Genomic DNA, 19,504 nt, shown 5'->3' with positions numbered 1-19,504 from the left:
ATCTTTATAAGTGACCCAGAGGCGAGCCAGCTGTAACAGGCCAAACTTCACCCCCTTCTTGTGAAGCACCGCCTTCGTCCGATTAAAACCAGCCCTTCCCTTCGCCACCTCCGCGCTCCAATTCTGATAAATCCGGATCTCTGCATTCTCCCACTTGCTGCTCCTCTCCTTCGCCCATCTCAGCACACACACACTGTCAACGAAGCGGTGAAAATGGACCAGCACCGCCCTAGCTCTAGGCGGCTTGTTCGGCTTGGGCTTCCTCAACAGCACTCGATGGGCATCCTCCAGCTCCAAGGACCCCTGGAACGACCCAGCGCCCATTAACGAGTTCAACACCACGGTCACATAGGCCCCCAAGCCCTTTAAAGAGCCCAAAAGACCGAAAATAGCGGGAGCTACCGAACGTGCGGCTTAGCTCCGCATCACCGCAACCGGAAGTGTCGCAAATGTACTTAATTGACTATAAAGCACTTTGGATTGTTCTGTTTCGAAAAGCTCTATAAAAGCAAGTTATTTTTAAAATATTGATACCTTTTTCATAGATCAAGCCTTTTCACCATAGCCCTTCAATCCTCTTCTCTCCATAAATGGCAACAGTTTTCTTATGAACCCATTTATATTGTTTACTTCATTGCTCCTATTAATTAATTCCACAATTAATTTGCCCTTGGGAAGCTCCCATGATTATTCTTTTATGCTCCTAACCTTTAGCCATATTGAACAATTTATTTGGATTTTTTTTAGTTTACTGGTTAGACATGAACACTTTTTTTCAATCACCTTACTCAAGACAACCTTCCAATGGCAGTACTGTTGCACCATTATTTGAATGAGATATTATGATTTTTAAAATGTAGAGCCCCTTCAGGCAAACTGGCATGACCTGCTATTATGACTGAGGAGAATGTGCTACTTTCAGAGGACTTTTAGTATTACACTAGTCATGTGTCGGGTAATGTTTGAATAACATTAATGAACCAGCTGACAAGTATTTAGATTTTGATGATATGGAGATGCCGGCGTTAACTGGGGTGGGCACAGTAAGAAGTCTTGCAACACCAGGTTAAAGTCCAACAGGTTTGTTTCGAATCACTAGCTTTCGGAGCCCAGCTCCTTTCTCAGGTGAATGCAGGAGATTCACCTGAGAATGGAGCTGCACTCTGATTCGAAACAAACCTGTTGGACTTTAACCTGGTGTTGTAAGACTTCTTACATAGATTTTCATGGGTTTGATCTAACAGGGAATTTAAAACACGGGGCACAGTCTCGGGATAAGGAGCTGATTGTTTAAAACTAAGATGAGGAAAAATTGCCTCACTCAAAAGGGTTGTGAATTCCCTTTCCCAGAGAGCTGTGAATGCTGCATCCATTATACATTCAAGGCTGGGGTAGACAGATGTTTGATCTTTTGGAATCAAGGAGTATTGGTGATCGGGCAGTAGATCAGCCGGGATATAGTACTGAATGACGGAGCATCCTCAGTGGGCGACATGGTCTCATCCTGTCTTGATTTTGTGTTGTGTAAAAAAAAAACTTGAATTTATATAGTGCTTTTCACAACCTCTGAACATCCCAAAGTAGTTTAAGTGCCTACACTGTTGACAGCAAGAGAAAGATGCCAGGTCTGATAGCTTTCTAAAGTGTAATTGTGTGATTAAACGAACATGCTTCCCAATTAATACACTTTAAGAGTGCAATTGAAAATTTCTTGTCCACGGCAAACTCCAGTTGAGTGATGCAGAAGCTGGTGGCCTCACAGCTGCCATTAGCTGCAGGAGTGTGTGAAGCACTGACAGCTTCTGCATGCATTTTGGCGCGTTGGCGCGGCGCATTGTGGTCTAGCGGAGGAGCAGCTTGACCTCCGAAGCCGCAGCAGAGCAACCCTGGACGAAGGGAAAAGGCGTCGTTGCTTCAGGGAACGAGGGGGAGGGAGGGCAAAATTCCGCCTTCTCTCATTAAAAAAGGGAAAGGAATAATAAATAAAACTCGAAAAGAAAAATGCCGAATTTTTGCGCGGCTCCGAACTGTAGCCGGGGGAGCACCAACTACCCGGACCTACCTTTCTTCAGGTTCCCCAGAGACCCCAAGAGGTGAGGACTGCAGATTTATAAATGCCCAGTTTTTAAATAAAAGCATCCCACTGTCGGGGTTCAGATAGCACGCACATTCGTTAATTCAGGGATTGCCGTGGCGCCCTGTTCTGGGTGTTTAGTCGAGCGAGCATGTTGCTCCCAAATCTTTACTCGGGCTTGTGTTCCCACTTTCCGTCGCTAGGCCTCGCCACCCAGGGTGGGCGGGAGGAGGGGCGCATGCGCATATCCTGTGCCCCCTTCCACAGCATCTCACACACCATGTACATCAAACTGGTCCCTCTGGTTTATCCTGAGTCTAGACTGAGCTCCTGTCTCTCTTCACCTCGCCCTAACCTCATACCCTACTGTTCCTCCCTCCAGCCTTCCCCTTTCCTACCAGCGTCCGTGCAGCCCCTTCGTCTGCGCCTCGCTGCTTTCTTTGGGACCCTCTTCCATTTTCCTGGTTAAAAGCAAATTACTGCGGATGCTGGAATCTGAAACCAAAAGAGAAAATGCTGGAAAATCTCAGCAGGTATGGCAGCATGGTAGGGGGAGAAAAAATAGCTAATGTTTTGAGTCCATGTGACCCTTTGTCAAAGCTGGTTTCTCTTGCCACTTGTCGCATCTGTTCTGACTACAATTTTCCGTACCAGTGGTTCTGCTGTGACCTTTCTCCCCTGCTGTGGGCGTGTATGTTGTCCCCCACCATGGATGGGGAGCTCTTGATCTGGTTCGTTTGACCTCCCACACCTTCTGTCACTCCTATACTTCCAGTGAAGCTCAACGTAGGCTCAAAGAACAGCACCTCATTACAGAACCAAAATAGGTTTCCCATTGTCCTGTCCTTCCACTATGCAAGCCTCCACATTCAATGTACCATTTTCCACCACTAAACATATCTTCCCCACGACTTTGCGGACCACTTCCATTCAGACTACGATTGTGGCCCAAAGCTTCCATCCACTGCATGTTTTAATTTTCCACCCCCCCCCCCCCCTTTCAGTGAAACGCAAGATAATCTTGAGGAATCGCACCTCATTTACAGCCTTCTGAACTCAACATTTAATTCAATTTCAAATTCAAACCTTTGTCTCAATGTTTTTGTTTTGATTAATGGCTGTAATGATTCTGCTTTTCCCATTTTCACCTCCTCTAAATGGATCTTTCTGTTTACTTGTCCCATTATGACCTTTTGCCTCGACAACAACATTGTCTCTTTTGTCATTTAATCTTTCCTTCCATCCTATCACATATCTTTCTTTTTGGTCTCTTTCTCCCTCTTTCCCTGTCTGCACTTAAAACCTGTTATATCTCTTAATGTTTTCCTGTTTTCATGAACAAAAGGTGAATCACCATGAGATGTTAATTCATATTTCTCTCTCTAGATCCTGCCAAACGTCTTGAGTTTTTTCAGCGTTTTCTGTTTGATTCCTCTTAAATCCAATGTGCCTCAATTACTCCATACACATTCCAACTACTTTCTGGTAGTGCACAGCTGTCCCCTGTCCGAACAACCACTCGCCCGCTGTTTCCCTATAGACCATGCTTTCTGCACAGAATAATTTTACTGCTATGAAAAGAGACACACTATTGTCTTTCACTTATCAGGACAGTTCACAAGACAAACCAACAATAAAGGGAATGACATTTATACTGCATGAGAAGAGAGTGCTGATTGTTTGGCAATTGGACTCTGGCAGAAGTGTTGACATGGAGAATGCAGCAGAGAACAGTTAACTGCCAAGCAATTGTTTCAAATTCAAACCTGGCAGATCGACTCTGGTTAAGGAAACTGGGGTGAAGGCGGCATGTGGTTAGCACTGGGACTGCGGCGCTGAGGACCCGGGTTTGAATCCCGGCCCTGGGTCACTGTCTGTGTGGAGTTTGCACATTCTCCCTTTGTCTGCATGGGTTTCACCCCCACAACCCAAAGATGTGCAGGTTAGGTGGATTGGCCACGCTAAATTGCCCCTTAATTAGGAAAAAAATAATTGGGTACTCTAAATTTATAAAAAGAAAAAAATGAAACTGGGAATGGCCATTCCCCCAAGCTTGTTTACTTGGAAAAGGCATAGTGCATGAAAATGTTCCTTTTGTTTGTAAAGGTCAAGGCCCTGTGGGTGATATATATGGTTGCTACCATACAAATGTGAGCCTCACTACAAGCCCGACTGATCGTAAATTGCTTTTCAGTTAATTCTTAGCACAACCAGGAATGTCTAGCACATGTGCAATTGTGGAATCACATCTAATGTTGGACGCTATGGCCAGAATTTTCTGGCCGTTCCCACCGACTGGATATTCAGTCCTGCCAACGGTAATCGCCTGCGGCGGGATGCATACAATGGGAAACCCCATTGACAGTGGCAGGACCAGAAGATCCCACCACCAGCCAATGGCAGGCTGCCACTGCCGCCGTAAACCATGATGTGGGGGCATGCAGAAAATCCCTCCCTTTGTTTTGAGATTTGCAAACGTGGGCTGGTTCAGTACAGTCAGTGCATGCCTGTTGCAAAAAGCTGAAGTAATGTGCTGTTTGAAAGGACCCACAAGCCGTTAGGACGTACGGCCTACATACTTCCTCTACCACATTGCTCCTTTGTGTGATAGGCATGTGTCTTCGTGGCTTGACAGCTGCTTCCTGTTAATGGAGAATACCACTTGTGTTGCTACAGCAGAGTAACCATAAGATATAGCAGCAGAATTAGGCCATTCAGCCCATTGCGTCTGCACTCCATTCAATCGTGGCCAATATGTTTCTCATCCCCATCCTCCTGCCTTCTCCCCGTAATCCTCATCCCCTTATCAATCAATAACCTATCTATCTCTGTCTTAAAGACACTCAGTGATTTGGCCTCCACAGCCTTCTGCGGGAATAAGTTCCACAGATTCACCACCCTCTGGCTGAAGAGATTCCTCATCATCTCAGTTTTAAAGGATCGTCCCTTCAATCTGAGGCTGTGCCCTTGGGTTCTAGGTCTCTCCTATTAGTGGAAACATCTTCTCCACATTCACTCTATGTAGGCCTCTCAGTAGTCTATAAGTTTGAAAGGGATCCCCCCCCCCCCCCAAATCCTTCTAAACAATGGCTAGCTTCACCTGTTGCTTTCTTCCGGGGTAATCTGAGGTACAATCTGAAGTTTTCAGGACTGGAATTGACAGCCATAGGCCTGTTCATGAGTTTAGCAATAACAGCAAGATATGATCTGATTAGGGTAGTCATTATCCTGCAGGATACCTTTGATGCGCTCCTATTTCAGCATTGAGTTGGCACGGTGAACACATCCTTGTAATGCCAAGTCCTATGGCTGGATGACTGATGAGCTGATTATCTGTTTACTAAGATCATCCCAGCAACTCAATTAGAAGAGGCTTGTTTACACTGTGAAGTGCGGTCAAGCAAGGGGGACCAGATCTTCCTCCATTTGCTCTATTACATAAAAACATCATCTTTATGGAAAAAAAAGAATTGTGGGCATCGCCGGCAAGTCTGGCGTTTATTGCCCCATCCTTAATTTCCCTTGAACTAAGTGGTTTGCTTGACATTGCTGTGGATCTGGAGTCACATATGGAGGCCAGACTGGATATGGTTGGAAGATTTTCCTCCCCAGAGATATCAGTGAACCAGGTGGGGTTTTGCAACAATTGATGATAGTTGTCACTGATGACTAGATTCATAGAATCCCTGCAGTGCAGAGGGAGGCCATTCGGCCCATTGAGTCTGCATCGGCCCTTTCTCCAATAGAGCCCCTGACCTGGGACCAAACCCCAGCTCCTATCCCCGTAACCCACCTAACCTTTGGTAATGTTAGGATGTCCACTTCACCTAGCCTGCACATCGTTGGCTTGTGGGAGGAAACCCACGCAGACACGGGTAGGAAGTGCAAACTCCACGCAGTCACCCTAGCTCGGAATCGAACCTGGGTCCCTGGTGCGGTGAGGCAGCAGTGCTAACCACTGCCGCCCTAAGCTTTCAATGACAGATTTTTAAAAATTTGTATTTAAATTCCACCCGCTGCCATGTCCCTTGAGCATTAGCCTGGGTCTCTGGATTACTCATCCTGTGACATTACCACTATGCCACCATCTGCCCCAAATCTCTGAATGATTGAAAGCTCTTACTACGCTTATTGTGAGGTAAGAATTGGATTCAGTTAGGCCAGTGGAAACACAATCCTGTTGGCAGTAAATGTGCTTTGCCTGCCAGGGGTTGATGTCGCCTCTCAAGGCGAATCATACTTTGTAGCTTGTTTCCCCTCCTGTGCTCCACTGTTAACTCTTCAGAAGTCGTCCATACAGGAGGATGTGGAGGAGAGAAGAAGGGAAAGAGTATCAAGTCTCTTCACAGAGCAGGTGGCTATGGATTGCTTAATATTCTCAGTTCAGGTAGAAGCCAACAACAAAAGCTTAAATTGATCAAGTACTTCTTACGTAGTTTCTGGATTGTATGTATCCTGAAGGTAATTTAAGCATATATTTCTTATGGGAAATGTTGCTGTCTCCCACAATGGGAAGGGAATTGAACAGTGGAGCAGGCTCAAGAGGCTAAATTGCCGCCTCCTATTTCTTATATTCTAAGAAATAACTATTCTGGTCTGTAGCCATGTGGGTAACAGCACCTCAAGCACAAATCTGGTGTTCTTAATAAGGGGATTTTGTGATTGATATGGGATCTGGGGTTATGGGAAGAAGGCAGGAGACTGGGGATGAGGATATCAGCATGATCGAATGGTAGAAAAGATCTGATGGACGGAATGGCCTAATTCTATAATAATAATCTTTATTTCACAAGTATGCTTACATTAACACTGCAATGAAGTTACTGTGAAAAGCTCCTCGTCGCCACGTTCCAACACCTGTTCGGCTACGCAGAGGGAGAATTCAGAATGTCCAAATTACCTAACAGCACGTCTTTCGGGACTTGTGGGAGGAAACCGGAGCACCCGGAGGAAACCCACGCAGACACTAGGAGACCATACAGACTCCGCTCAGACAGTGACCCAAGCCGGGAATCGAACCTGGGACCCTGGCGCTGTGAAGCCACAGTGCTAACCACTGTTATATCTTGTGGAAAGAGACTGAAGGAAAAATGTGGCAATGTCACAACCAACAGCAAATTTCCCAGTCTTTAAAAGTAAGACCTAGATTAAATTCACACAGTGCTGAAGTCTTGCGCTCTGGTTTTGTTTGGAACACTCCTTTGGAAAAAATTACATTTATATTCATCTTCTGTTGATGGAAAATAAAATGAAATGCAAAGTTGTTTATCAAATTCTGGGTCACAAAAGTCATTAGTTTTCTTTTTGTCAATTAATACAGGTGTCAGAAGTGGGTGGAGAACTGTCGGAGAGCAGACCTGGAAAACCGGACTGCCGAACAGCTTCACAAACAATACAGACTATGTGCGAGACACTTTGAACAATCCCTGATATGCACAAACGTAAGTTATAATTCTCCAAGCTTAGACAAGTTGTTTGAAATAATAAAATAATAATAATCTTCATTAGTGTCACAAGTCGGCTTACATTTACAGTGCAATGAAGTTACTGTGAAAATCCCCTAGTCACCACACTCCGGCACCTGTTCAGGTGCACAGGGATAATTCAGAATGTCCAATTCACTTAACAAGCACATCTTTCGGGACTTATCGGAGGAAACCGGAGCACCCGGAGGAAACCCACACAGACAAGGGGAGAATTTACAAACTCCACACAGACAGAATTGAACCAGGGTCCCTGACACTGAGACAGCAGTGCTAACCACTGTGCCGCCCAGAGTGCTGGATGATGAAAGACTGAAGTCAGTCTTATTTGCCTTCCACCATCCTGGTAGTCACATGATCATGACAGTTGAGTTACTGATTCAATCATGGGGCAATCAAACTCTACCCCCACTTAGGTTATGACAGGTCGTGACATGAATCGGGGAGGATTTCCAGTGATGTGGCGCTTTGGATATTGTAGGAGCAAAGTCATCGTTTTCTCTCAAGCCTGAGAATATAATGTCTCAAATTACTCATGTACAACATCCGGAAATATTATTCTGAAAGCTATCAATCCAGTTTATATTTTAATGAATTGACATTTTCTGCCTCACTTGTCTCCTACACGAGCCAGTTCAGTAGATTGACCACTGACTGAAATACTGTATCCATGGATGTGTTTTACATGCTCTGCTTTTTGCTTTTACTGCCCTGGTCAAATTAAAACAGCCTGGCCTGGACTCCATTGTCTATTTCCTATAAAATCTTAAAAACATCAATTGTAATACCTCTTAGGCTTCCTTTTTCCAGTGAGAACATGATCAGTTTGCATGATCGCTTCGCAGTCTGATTTCTCAACTCCTTAATTAATCTCATTGCTCTCTGGAGAGGTGCACTATTCTTACTAAACTGGCTAGATTCGCACAGCATATCCCAGGTGAGATTGTCATTCTTGTGAACCTCCTCCGGACCCTTTCCAAGGCCAGCACATCCTTCCTTGGATATGGGGCCCAAAACTACACACAATACTCCAAATGGGGTCTGACCAGTGCCTTATACTGCCTCAGAAGTACATCCCTGCTCTTGTATGCTAGCCCTCTCGACATGCAGCACGGTAGCACAAATGGATAGCACTGTGGCTTCACAGGATCCAGGGTTCAATTTCCCTGCTGAGTCACTGTCTGCGGAGTCTGCACGTTCTCTCCGTGTCTGTGTGGGTTCCCCCCGGGTGCTCCTGTTTCCTCCCACATTCCAAAGATGTGCAGGTTAGGTGGATTGGCCATGATAAATTGCCCGTAGTGTCCAAAAAGGTTAGATGGGGTTATTGGGTTACGGGGTTAGGGTGGAGGTGAGGGCGTAAGTGGGTTGGTGCAGACTCGATGGGCCAAATGGCCTCCTGCACTGTATGTTCTATGTCTATGTCTCAAAATGTTATGAAGTAGTAGGATTACTACTTCATCTTGTCCGAATGTTAGTTCTTTTAGTACATCCCAACACCCTAATCACTTAATTATTGGACTGTGATGCCTGTAACTGTTGAATACTCGCTAACTGTACAATGCTCGCTAACTGGTTCCGACATGAAGCATTAGAGGGCTGCCACAGCTTACGAGAGAGCACTGGCGAAACTGTAGATGGGAAAATTAAGCAACAAAAAGCATCTTGCATTATTTAAATTCATAAACTTGTTTCCAGAGCCCTTACAGAACAGTCCTCAAGGAAGATGCTGTGCCCACCTTGTTTGACTTAACAAGTCATCTCAATAAACCTGAAGGCAAACGCAAAAAGCACAAGAGGATAAAAGAGCTGGTAAGATATTGCCTCTGTACAATTCACAACAATGAGTGGTATAACATTTTGTGAAGCATTGGATATGTTAATCTTCTTTTCCTCCCTTCTTGTTATAGACTGAGGAAGATTTGTTGACCGTGAAAGCACCAAGAAGTAAGTAGCTTCATCACACAATGAAAGCATGTGACCCAGTAAATTGTGTGTATAGATCATATGTTTTCAAACATATTGTTTCGGTGCTTGTATTTTTGTGGCAAATTAATTAACCAGATATAAAGTTTGATTTGAAATGAAGTTAGTTCAACATTGGAAACATTTGTGAAGTTTTCCAAAATACTTTTCAAAAAAAAGCACCATATGATGGTGAGTAACTGAAACCATTGTTGATTGTTGTAAAAGCCCATCTGGTTCACTGAAGTCCTTTAGGAAAGGAAATCTGCTCTCTGGCCTACATATGTCTCGAGATCCACAGCAGTGGTTGACTCTTAAATGGGCAATGGGATGGGCAATAAATGCTGGCCCAGCCAGCGATGCCCAAATCCTGTGAATGACTTAAAAAGTGGAATTCTGTGTACATTTTTTAAAAAAAAATGTATTTCCTGACCAGGGACAATCATGTCAATTGTCAAATGAGTATCTGGCTCTTGTGTTGATCTAATGCTAATGGTTTGTAGAATCAACAGCTTTAGTTGTACATCTGTATTTATGTATGATAAATTTTCACAATAACCTCAAACTTTTTTCTTAATGTTTTAAGCCGATTGTGATGTCTTGAGAGGTCTACAGTGTAAACAGGAGGCGATCGATGAACTAGACAAAACAGACTTGGAAGAAGCCACAGAAAGCCTCGAGGAGTCTGTTCTCCTGGACGAATCTTTGAACTTGACACCTGAAGAAAAAGGGAACAAAGAGTTTCTCAAAGTTTTATTTGAAACTATATTGCTGTTGGGAAGACAAAATGTTCCATTGGGAGGATCTGGCGCTGAAAACCTTAGCGACTTGTGCAATACTCCTGACAACATTCAAGCGCTGCTGGAGTTCAGAATGAATGCAGGTGATGAAATTCTTAGAAAAAGGTTTGAGACTACTGCTGTGAATGCAGTGTACTGTCCAAAGAGCTTGCAAAAAGACCTGTTAGCCATTTGTGAAATGTGCATACGGGAGGAGGTACTCCGAGAAGTACGTGACAGCAACTTTTTTTCAATTATAACAGATGAAGTGATTAATGTTGCAGGGCTTGACCATGTGTCCATGTTAATTAGATTTGTGGATGAGTCTGACTGTCTGAGACAAGAGTTTGTCGGCTTCATACCCTGTGAGCTTGACGGAGAGTTCTTGGCAAGTCGGATCCACGAGACACTTACGGAAAAGTGGGGACTGAACATGTATTACTGTCGTGGGCAAGCATATAATGGCACGGGCGCAATGTCCTACAAAAAGCGAGTTATTGTGGCCAGCATTTTGCAGCAGTGCCCAAAGGCATTGTGCACTCTTAGTTCCTCCTACCCCTTAAATATATGGATAGCCAAGTCCAGCCTGATTTTTGGTATTAACATGCTGTTGAGCTTGATGGAGAGCATTGTATCATTTTTTAGTTTGTCCCCTAACCTCCAGAAGGTTTTTGAGGTTGGCATTGATGGCATCTATCAAACAAATGAGGCAAAGGCAAAGGAGCTGAAAAAGCTTTTTCAAATCAATTGGTATGAAAGACATGACACTTTTGAGATCATGGCAGACCTTTATGAAGTGCTGGTGACCTGCTTGGATGAGATCAGTTATGACACGTGTGGTAGGTGGAATGCCGAGATAGCAACCCAGGCCAGCATGCTGTCCTCGACCATGAGAGATTTTGATATAGTTGTCTCCCTCATGGTCCTGAAGAATGTCCTCTCGTTTACAAGAGCCTTTGGCAAAAATCTCCAAGGTCAAGCATCGGACACCTATTTTGCCTCGAGCACCTTGACCGCGGTCCTGCACTCGTTAAACGAAATGAGGGACAACATTGACGTCTATCACGAGTTCTGGTTGGAGGAAGCCTCCAATTTATCAGTCAAAATGAGGATTGAACTAAAGTTGCCATGGAGGTGCCGCAGGCCACCTCACAGTGAAGAGATGTCTGAGGAGACTCCTGAAAACTACTACAAAGAATCAATCAGTGCACCATTCCTGGATCACATTATTTTAGAAATTGAGGACATGTTCTCTGAGCAGCAGTTAAAGGCACTCAAATGCCTATCGTTGGTGCCTTCTGTCATGGCCCAGCTGAAATATAACACTGGAGAGGAAAACATGGCTGATTTGTACAAAGACGATCTCCCAAATCCAGATACACTTGCAGCAGAACTCCACTGTTGGAAGATAAAATGGAAACATCGAAGCCGGGATGTTGAACTTCCGAGTACTATTTTTGACACTTTGCGCCATCCTGACATCAAGTTCTTTCCAAATGTATACACTTTGCTTAAAATCGTCTCCAATCTGCCTATTATTCAACTTGAAACTGACAAGTTTGAAATTGGACGGAAACGACTCAAAGCGTATGTGAAAGTCACTCCAGTCGAGGAGCGAACAAGCAGTCTGGCACTGATCCATATTAATTATGATGCAAAACATGACTATGACATGATGGTTGATACGTATGCTAAACTGTACCCAGAGAAAATGCAGCTGGCACATGTGACCGATTCAGATAATGTGGATGTAAACAATCATGATGCAGGCAGTATGGAAATAAATAATTTGGATGCAAGTGCACGAACGGTGTATGAAGTAGACGGTGAGTGCTTGCAGGTGGCAAGCCACACGGTGGAGAGTGGGATTGTGCTACACCAACCGGCGGGATGTCTCATGGAGGTCTGTCAGAATTCGGATAAGACTGTCATAGAAGTGACCCAGCATGCAGACGGGACCACCGTAGAACTGCAGCAGTTTCCAGTAAGCAGCACCATGATTGTGACCCAGCATTCAGCCGAGCCCAGTGTGGAATTGCAGCACCATCCGGAGGGGACTGAGGTCAGCCAGCAGACAATAGAAGGCAACATGGAACTGCAGCACCACATCGAGGGTAGTGTGGTGGAGGTGATTCACCATCCAGAGGTGAATGGCGTGGAATTGCAACAACATCAAGCAGTAGAAGTTATTGAGGTGAGAGCTGTAGAGGTCCAACCAGAGTTGGAGAACACCGCTGTGGATTTGCAGCACCAGGTACAGGCTCTGCAACACCATCTGGAAGGGAATACTGTGGTACTACAGCACCATCCAGCAGGCAGCACTGCAGAATTGCACCATCCAGAGACGAGTGATGCGGAGTTGAGCCAACGTATAGAGGAGAGCACCATGGAGGTGGATCCTTGTCCAGAGCCTAGTACCGCCGAATTACAGCAACATCCACAACCCGGTGCCATAGAAATGCAACACGAACGCCACCTGGAACCTGGTGAGGCAGAGATACAGCACCATCAGCAGTCTGTTGCTACAGACAGCCAGCACCATCCAGTGCCTGGTGAAGTAGAGATCCAACACCCTCTGGTACCTGTTGCTCCAGAGATGCAACAGCCTTCAGAGCTGGAGACCGTGGAAATCCAGCACCACCCAGAACCTGCCACTATAGAAGTACAGCAACAACCGCAGACGACAGCTGTGGACTTGCAACATCACCCAGGAGCTAACACACTGGACTCTCAGAGCCAGCTGGCGTCTCGTACTGCAATAGAGAGCCATCCAGAGATGCACACCATAGAGATAGAGCACCATTCGGGTGCAAGTGCTGTGGAATCGCATGTTACAGAGCTGGAAAAATATCCTGAGGGAAACGTGGTGGAACTGGAGAACCGTCCAGAAGCAATGGAACTGCAGAGCCCTCCTCCAGAAACAGGCACAGTGGGAGTAGACAATGTAAGTGTGTGCAGTGAGGATGTGAACGGTGACACAATAAAGATTGTGGAAATTAAAAATTCAGAAGAAAGCAATTCAGAAACGAACATTTCTAGTGTGAGTAATGCAAATAGTTCTGAAGTAGCCATACAATAAAATGATTCGTTACGCTACTTGAGTTATATTTGTAGCAGTCTAAAGTTAAATCTGTGACAAAGTCAGGTTGGGCATGTTTAAATTTGAAGACTCCTGCATGGGGGAAGGGAAGGGGGAGTGCTCCAAGCTGTTTAAGGGTGAAATAAATTACAGTTTTTGAAGTATTTTCATTCCTTGTTTTATTACCCCTCCCCTATGACTACCATTATGTCTTCCCGCCTTTCTGTGATTAATTACCTCTGAGTTGAACATTCTTTGCTTTTAATTTTGGCCCAGGAAGATAAACTTGCCAAAGACATGTCCATGTGCGAAACCTGCCTGCCCATCATGCTTATTTAACAGAGAGCTGTGCTTTTTTCTTTCTGTCAAAAATTAAGTTTAGAAAAAGTGATGTGTCGGTAGATACATACATGAGCATTACACGTGAGCAACAGTGTTTAAGCACACCAACATTTTCCCAAGTATAACTGGAGGTTGCACTGTTCAACTCGCTTATCCTTAAACCACTGACATGTTGGAATTTGGTTGCGTGACATTCCTTGCTACTTTGTATGAGCTCATATCATGACTTATCCAGAATCTATACACATGTATTAGATGCTGGACAGGTGTGCAAACTCTGGCAATTTATTTTGGTGTTCTGTTCTCCTTTCCCTTTTCTTCTCTTCTTTGCCCCCCCCAAACAAAAGAAAACTAGTATGGGGATACTGAAATCAGGGGTTGATCCGATTCTATTTACTTCCTGATCTGTGGCTCTGTGCTGCAACAGCCATGGGACCGTCAAGCTTGTTTAATGAAAGATTTTAACAAAATGTTTCCATCTATCCATGGTCCAACTGAGGTTTTAAAGATATAATAATTAGTTTCACAGTAGTATACCCTTAGCAGCTACAGCCCAGTCAGCATTCCCCCTTACTGTCCCTTTCATTTCTGTCCCTTCATCAGGTGCAATGGTGGTTATAGTAGCCAATGAGACTGTCATGTCTGTTCTTCTCCCCATTGCCAGGAAAATGGGGATTGGATGCTACCCACTTGCTGTTTGATAATTGGATATGGCAAGCTGTTGGTGATTCATGAATGGTTTCAGAAACTATCTTCTAGAAATGTAATTGTTCTTTCTCACTCCGCTCCTGAAGGTATTGGCTCCTGCTGGTGTATGAGTGACACCTTTCATTGCCTGGCCAAGTAGCTCCTCTCCAGTCTGAGGAGCATTGACCAGCTCAGCTGACCCTGGCCTTGGCACCATCTACTTCTACACATACCCTCGCAGCCGGCTGGGAGCACTGGATACAAACTAGTTTGGGAACATTGGCGAATTATTCTGCAAACACAGGGCACCAGCTTAGTAAAGAAACTGGATGTTACGGTGATTGTTCCAACATGTTTTTTTTTTTGTCTCCCAAGACACTTGTTTTAATTTTCTTCAGTCCACCCTAGTCCGTGTGTGCTCAAAGCTGGCTGTAGCCACCAGCCTGTTGAAGGTGAGGAATGTTTGACGTTTTATTTTAGGGCTAGAAGAAGTAACGGCTAATGGTGAGCGATGTCTGTACTACATGCAAAACATATTTTCCTACTTTTGAAAGTCTGTTTTGAACATCCTGTAAAGCCATGATATGTTTTGATAGATTCAAAATAAAGTTTTGTCACTGCTTCTGCAGCAATCTGCTTTAATCCAAATCTTAAAGGAGCACTTTTTAGCATCGTGGTCTTAATTTTTTTTCCTTGCCATGCCAACCGAGATGACCAAGTTACGCCATATTGTGGTTATATTTGTGCAGTAGCCCTCCATTTACCCAGAACTGGGTTGAAACAGCAGATTATTCCATACCGGGTACTTGTAACCACCTGACAAAGACCTGCGGTTAAGCAGTGAAGTGCTGAAACATACAGATGGTAAAAGCTTCTGGTCTGACCTCTGCTGAGTTAGTTAATTTCACATCTGATAGCTGGGGAGGAAATATAATTGGCCCTGTCTCTGCTGGGTGAGGGGGGTGGTGCTCATGGATTAAATCTGGCTGCTTTCTGAGACATGGAGGCGTGAGTGCAGTGTTCACCAGGTTTTTAATAGAGGTCAGCAGGGTGAGAGCGTTAGTGCTGCTCATGTCTGTGGCCCTGTACCCCTGGATTAATCATTGGTTATAAAAGAGGAGGGAAGACAGAAAAAAAATTTCTTCATTACTGTTTTCTGAGAAGAAATAAAGTTGTGTCAAGGAGACGAGAACATGTTTGAATAACCGCTGTAACACCCCAGTTTTATTACTCATCTGGTCTTTTATACTTGCAATTCCAAAAACACATTTGACATTCCACCAAACAATCAAGGATGAGAAAAGACCACATGTCTGACTTGAGACTTATCCTGATCCATCATGGCATCTAATTATTTTAGATATTAATTTACCTGATGTAGCTCGACATCATCTTTTGTAGCAAGTGTCTCGGTAACAGAAATCAACAATAACGAACAACAAGATGCATCGCGGCAGTCCGGAAAACCCAAGAACGACGTTTGACTCTATTTGATTTGAAGGAACAAAACACTAAAACTGTGCATTAAAACCGTGCCAACTCACACCTCAGGATACGAGAGAGCGCTGTTTTCCACGCAGCCAGGGTCCCATGTTACTGAGAAAATGTGAGGATTGCTTTACAGTTTGGGTTTAATACTCTGCTTAATGTGCTGGCTGTTCAGTTTCCGGTGGCTGCCTCGTTCAGGGAAGAGCGGAATCCTCATGCTGAAGTTTTTGCATTTTTCTTGAATCCATACCGTTGAGGAAAATAGAAAATGGCCACCGCTGCGCAAAGGTCGATTAAAAATAATCCCTGGCAGAAGTGTTCGCTGATCGATCTGGGTTAAATACATCTCAGCAAAATTAAGATTGGGATGTGTTTTAAAGACTGTTGTAGGACTAACTTCAGGCTGCTCGAGTATAAAGCAGCTGCTTTGTTTTTGTGCCCAACATACTTGTGTTGCTGGTTCGAAAGTTGGAGCTGAAGTGAATGCACTTGTTTACCAGAAAATTATGTCGTTTTCACAATTTTATTCCTGTTTTATCCAGGAGCAAATTTCACATCTGATAATTCTGTTATTTTGATAGCGCATTGATTTGAAACATTAAAGTTTTCTTCCCAGTCTTGAGTGGTAACGGCAGTGTGCAACTGACCAAACACCATGGCCCCATGTTTCGTCCTAGTCTGTGCCAAGTTAAGACTTCAGTTGGTTTCAGTGCCTGTGGACAGTGGAGGGGGAGGGGGGGTATCAGTTAATGTTTTATATCTGGTAGCTGCTGTCTATGCGTCAACGTAGCATGAGGACTTGACTGTGGTTCCTCCCTCTTTAGTCTTGTATCCTGCCTGTGCTCAGTTGCTGGCTGCACTGCACACAAGTCAAAATGATCACTGCGGTGAGGGTTGATCTTGAGCCGCCTGAGGAACTGCATCCCAGCTCGTGTCAGCATCTTGGGAAAGGGATGATGTGGAGATGCCGGCGTTGGACTGGGGTGAGCACAGTAAGAAGTCTTACAACACCAGGTTAAAGTCCAACAGGTTTGTTTCAAACACGAGCTTTCGGAGCACTGCTCCTTCCTCAGGTGAATGGCGAGCTATGTTCCAGAAACATTTATATAGACAAAGTCAGTGATGCCAGACATTGCTTGGAATGCGAGCATTTGCGGGTAATCAAATCATTACAGATCCAGAGATATGGGGGTGATCCCAGGTTAAAGAGGTGTGAATTGTCTCCAGCCAGGACAGTTGGTAGGATTTTGCAAGTCCAGGCCAGATGGTGGGGGGTGAATGTAACGCGACATGAATCCAAGATCCCAGTTGAGGCCGCACTCATGCGTGCGGAACTTAGCTATAAGTTTTTTCTCGGCAATTCTGCGTTGTCGCGTGTCCTGAAGACCACCTTGGAGAACGCTTACCCGGAGATCAGAGGCTGAATGCCCTTGACTGCTGGAGTGTTCCCCGACTGGAAGGGAACATTCCTGCCTGGTGATTGTCGCACGATGCCTGTTCATTCGTTGTCGCAGTGTCTGCATGGTCTCGCCAATGTACCACGCTTCAGGACACACGACAACGCGGAATTGCCGAGCAAAAACTTATAGCTAAGTTCCGCACGCACGAGTGCGGCCTCAACTGGGATCTTGGATTCATGTCGCATTACATTCACCCCCCCCCACCATCTGGCCTGGACTTGCAAAATCCTACCAACTGTCCCGGCTTGAGACAATTCACACCTCTTTAACCTGGGATTCCCCCTATCTCTGGATCTGTAATGATTTGATTACCCGCAAATGCTCGCATTCCAAGCATTGTCTGGCATCACTGACTTTGTCTATATATATGTTTCTGGAACATTATCTCTCCATTCACCTGAGGAAGGAGCAGTGCTCCGAAAGCTCGTGTTTGAAACAAACCTGTTGGACTTTAACCTGGTGGTGTAAGACTTCTTATTGGGAAAGGGAAGATGACGTTTGTTACGCTAAAGTGGGTGTTGGCATCACCCTTTTAGGGCTGTGCAGCGGTGCAATTATCCATAACTGCAGACAAACCCTTAATGAAACTTGCAAAATAGAGAGTTTGGGGAGTAGTTTCCTATTGTACTATTAAGCAATTCCTTGAGATGGAGTTAGGTGGAGGGGGTAACAGGTATTAGCTTCAGATAAAAACTATAAATACAATGGGATAGTTTATAAAGATTGATGCTTTGGGCAGTGACTGTTCCTCAGAGCTTGATAAAAGAAGAATTGCACAAAACAATGGGCGAACAGTGAAGGACATGAATAAGGGCGCGTTGATTCAATTCACAAATACATTTCCATTTTCCACACGAACCTCTGGAGCAAATGTCAGCAGCCCATGCAACCGTCTTGGTTGAATCTGATCTTGCCCTCAATTGACATCCCCATGGTGCATGACAAGCCTGAATAGCAGTTAGCTGCAGAAACTCAGATTGATTCCCTTCTCCGCCCAAGCTTCGATCGTTGCCCAGTTGAAAATCAAAAGCTCAGCGTGGAAGAGATCTTAAACCGAGGACCGGATACGGCAGTGGATGGTGCAATTCTATATTAGGCCATTGGAGGGAGCTCTTTCCATGTGCCATGTAGGTTGTCTGGAGAATTTAATGATAATGCGTTCTGTTTTAAAAGGTGATGTGTGGATTCTTCCAGACCCCATCAGATTTACTAGGTCGAGTAATTGACCTCTCTCACTTTGTATAAAAATCCTATTATTGCATTAGTGCGGTGTGTGTAACACTGGCGCAGAAGGAACAGTATTTTGATGTTTAAAGGCATGTCAGTATACCAGATTAATTAACCATTAACTTACGCGTTGGTAATTGTTTTATAATGCAGCTAAATTTTCACATACTTGCTTTCCCATTAAGCAGATAATTGTGTTAGAAATTCATTTATGTGAAACACTTTGAAATTACTGTTGGATCTTTTAAATTACAGTTAAAAGGCTTGCTATTTGTACTATCTTTTAATTTATATATTTTTTAAAAACTCAGCGATTTGTGAGTTCCTTAAGCCTGACTGCTAATTTGGATAGTTATTTTTGTAATGCTCTGTATCGTGTACTTATCAAAGGTGTTTCAGATAAAACGGTATCGGGTCCTGCAAGCCCCCCCCCCCCCCCCCCCCCCCCCCCCAAAAGACCATGGCTTGGAGTTTAAGGCACCATCGCTGATTTTAAGTGTCAGCTGAAGCCCACTACAGTCGCTGCAGCTTCCCCCAGCTTGTGTGAAGGTAAAGGGTTTGGTCCAGGCACCCGATTCCAGTTGCTCGCCAGCTTGTTGGGCACAGGGTGAGGACAGCATCAAAGGTGGGTATTGTCATGCATTCAGATAGTTCTCTCAGCGCATTGTCACAGCTCACACTCAAATGGAAGGCCATTTGGGTGAGTTACTGGGGAAGAAAAATGTTGAATTGAATCTTGTACAATTTCAGTCTCTGGACGAGACATTTCTAACCTTGTTTGTGTAAATATTGGTTGGGATGGGGGTTGTTAGAATAAACTCGCGCTGATCTTCACCAGTTAGTAGTGCAGTTCAGTGAGTAGGTGCAGCAAAGTTAATGCTCATTCCAATAAGTGGCATGGCTGTTATGAGTTTTAGTCTCAA

General features: G+C 44.5%; 1 protein-coding gene across 3 annotated transcripts in view; it reads left to right on the top strand.

Moving 5' to 3' along the window:
- Positions 1-15,048, top strand: part of LOC119977134 (52 kDa repressor of the inhibitor of the protein kinase-like) — a 30,172-nt gene extending 15,124 nt beyond the window's left edge. The window contains exons 2-6 of one of the 3 annotated variants that reach the window (XM_038817768.1): positions 7,395-7,515; positions 9,253-9,366; positions 9,465-9,501; positions 10,106-13,242; positions 14,514-15,048. In XM_038817768.1, coding sequence (XP_038673696.1) covers positions 7,395-7,515; positions 9,253-9,366; positions 9,465-9,501; positions 10,106-13,242; positions 14,514-14,537 — 3,433 coding nt within the window. In that variant the 3' untranslated portion in view covers positions 14,538-15,048. Of the gene's footprint in view, positions 1-1,846; positions 2,094-7,394; positions 7,516-9,252; positions 9,367-9,464; positions 9,502-10,105 lie in introns of those variants that run through there. The other 2 variants (XM_038817767.1, XM_038817766.1) reach the window with 2 other exon arrangements.
- Positions 15,049-19,504: the final 4,456 nt, after the last annotated feature.

This window comes from Scyliorhinus canicula, chromosome 14 (genome assembly GCF_902713615.1).
Source record: "Scyliorhinus canicula chromosome 14, sScyCan1.1, whole genome shotgun sequence".
NCBI classification, from domain to species: Eukaryota; Metazoa; Chordata; class Chondrichthyes; order Carcharhiniformes; family Scyliorhinidae; genus Scyliorhinus; species Scyliorhinus canicula.
This window is presented reverse-complemented; position numbering and strand designations above follow the sequence as displayed.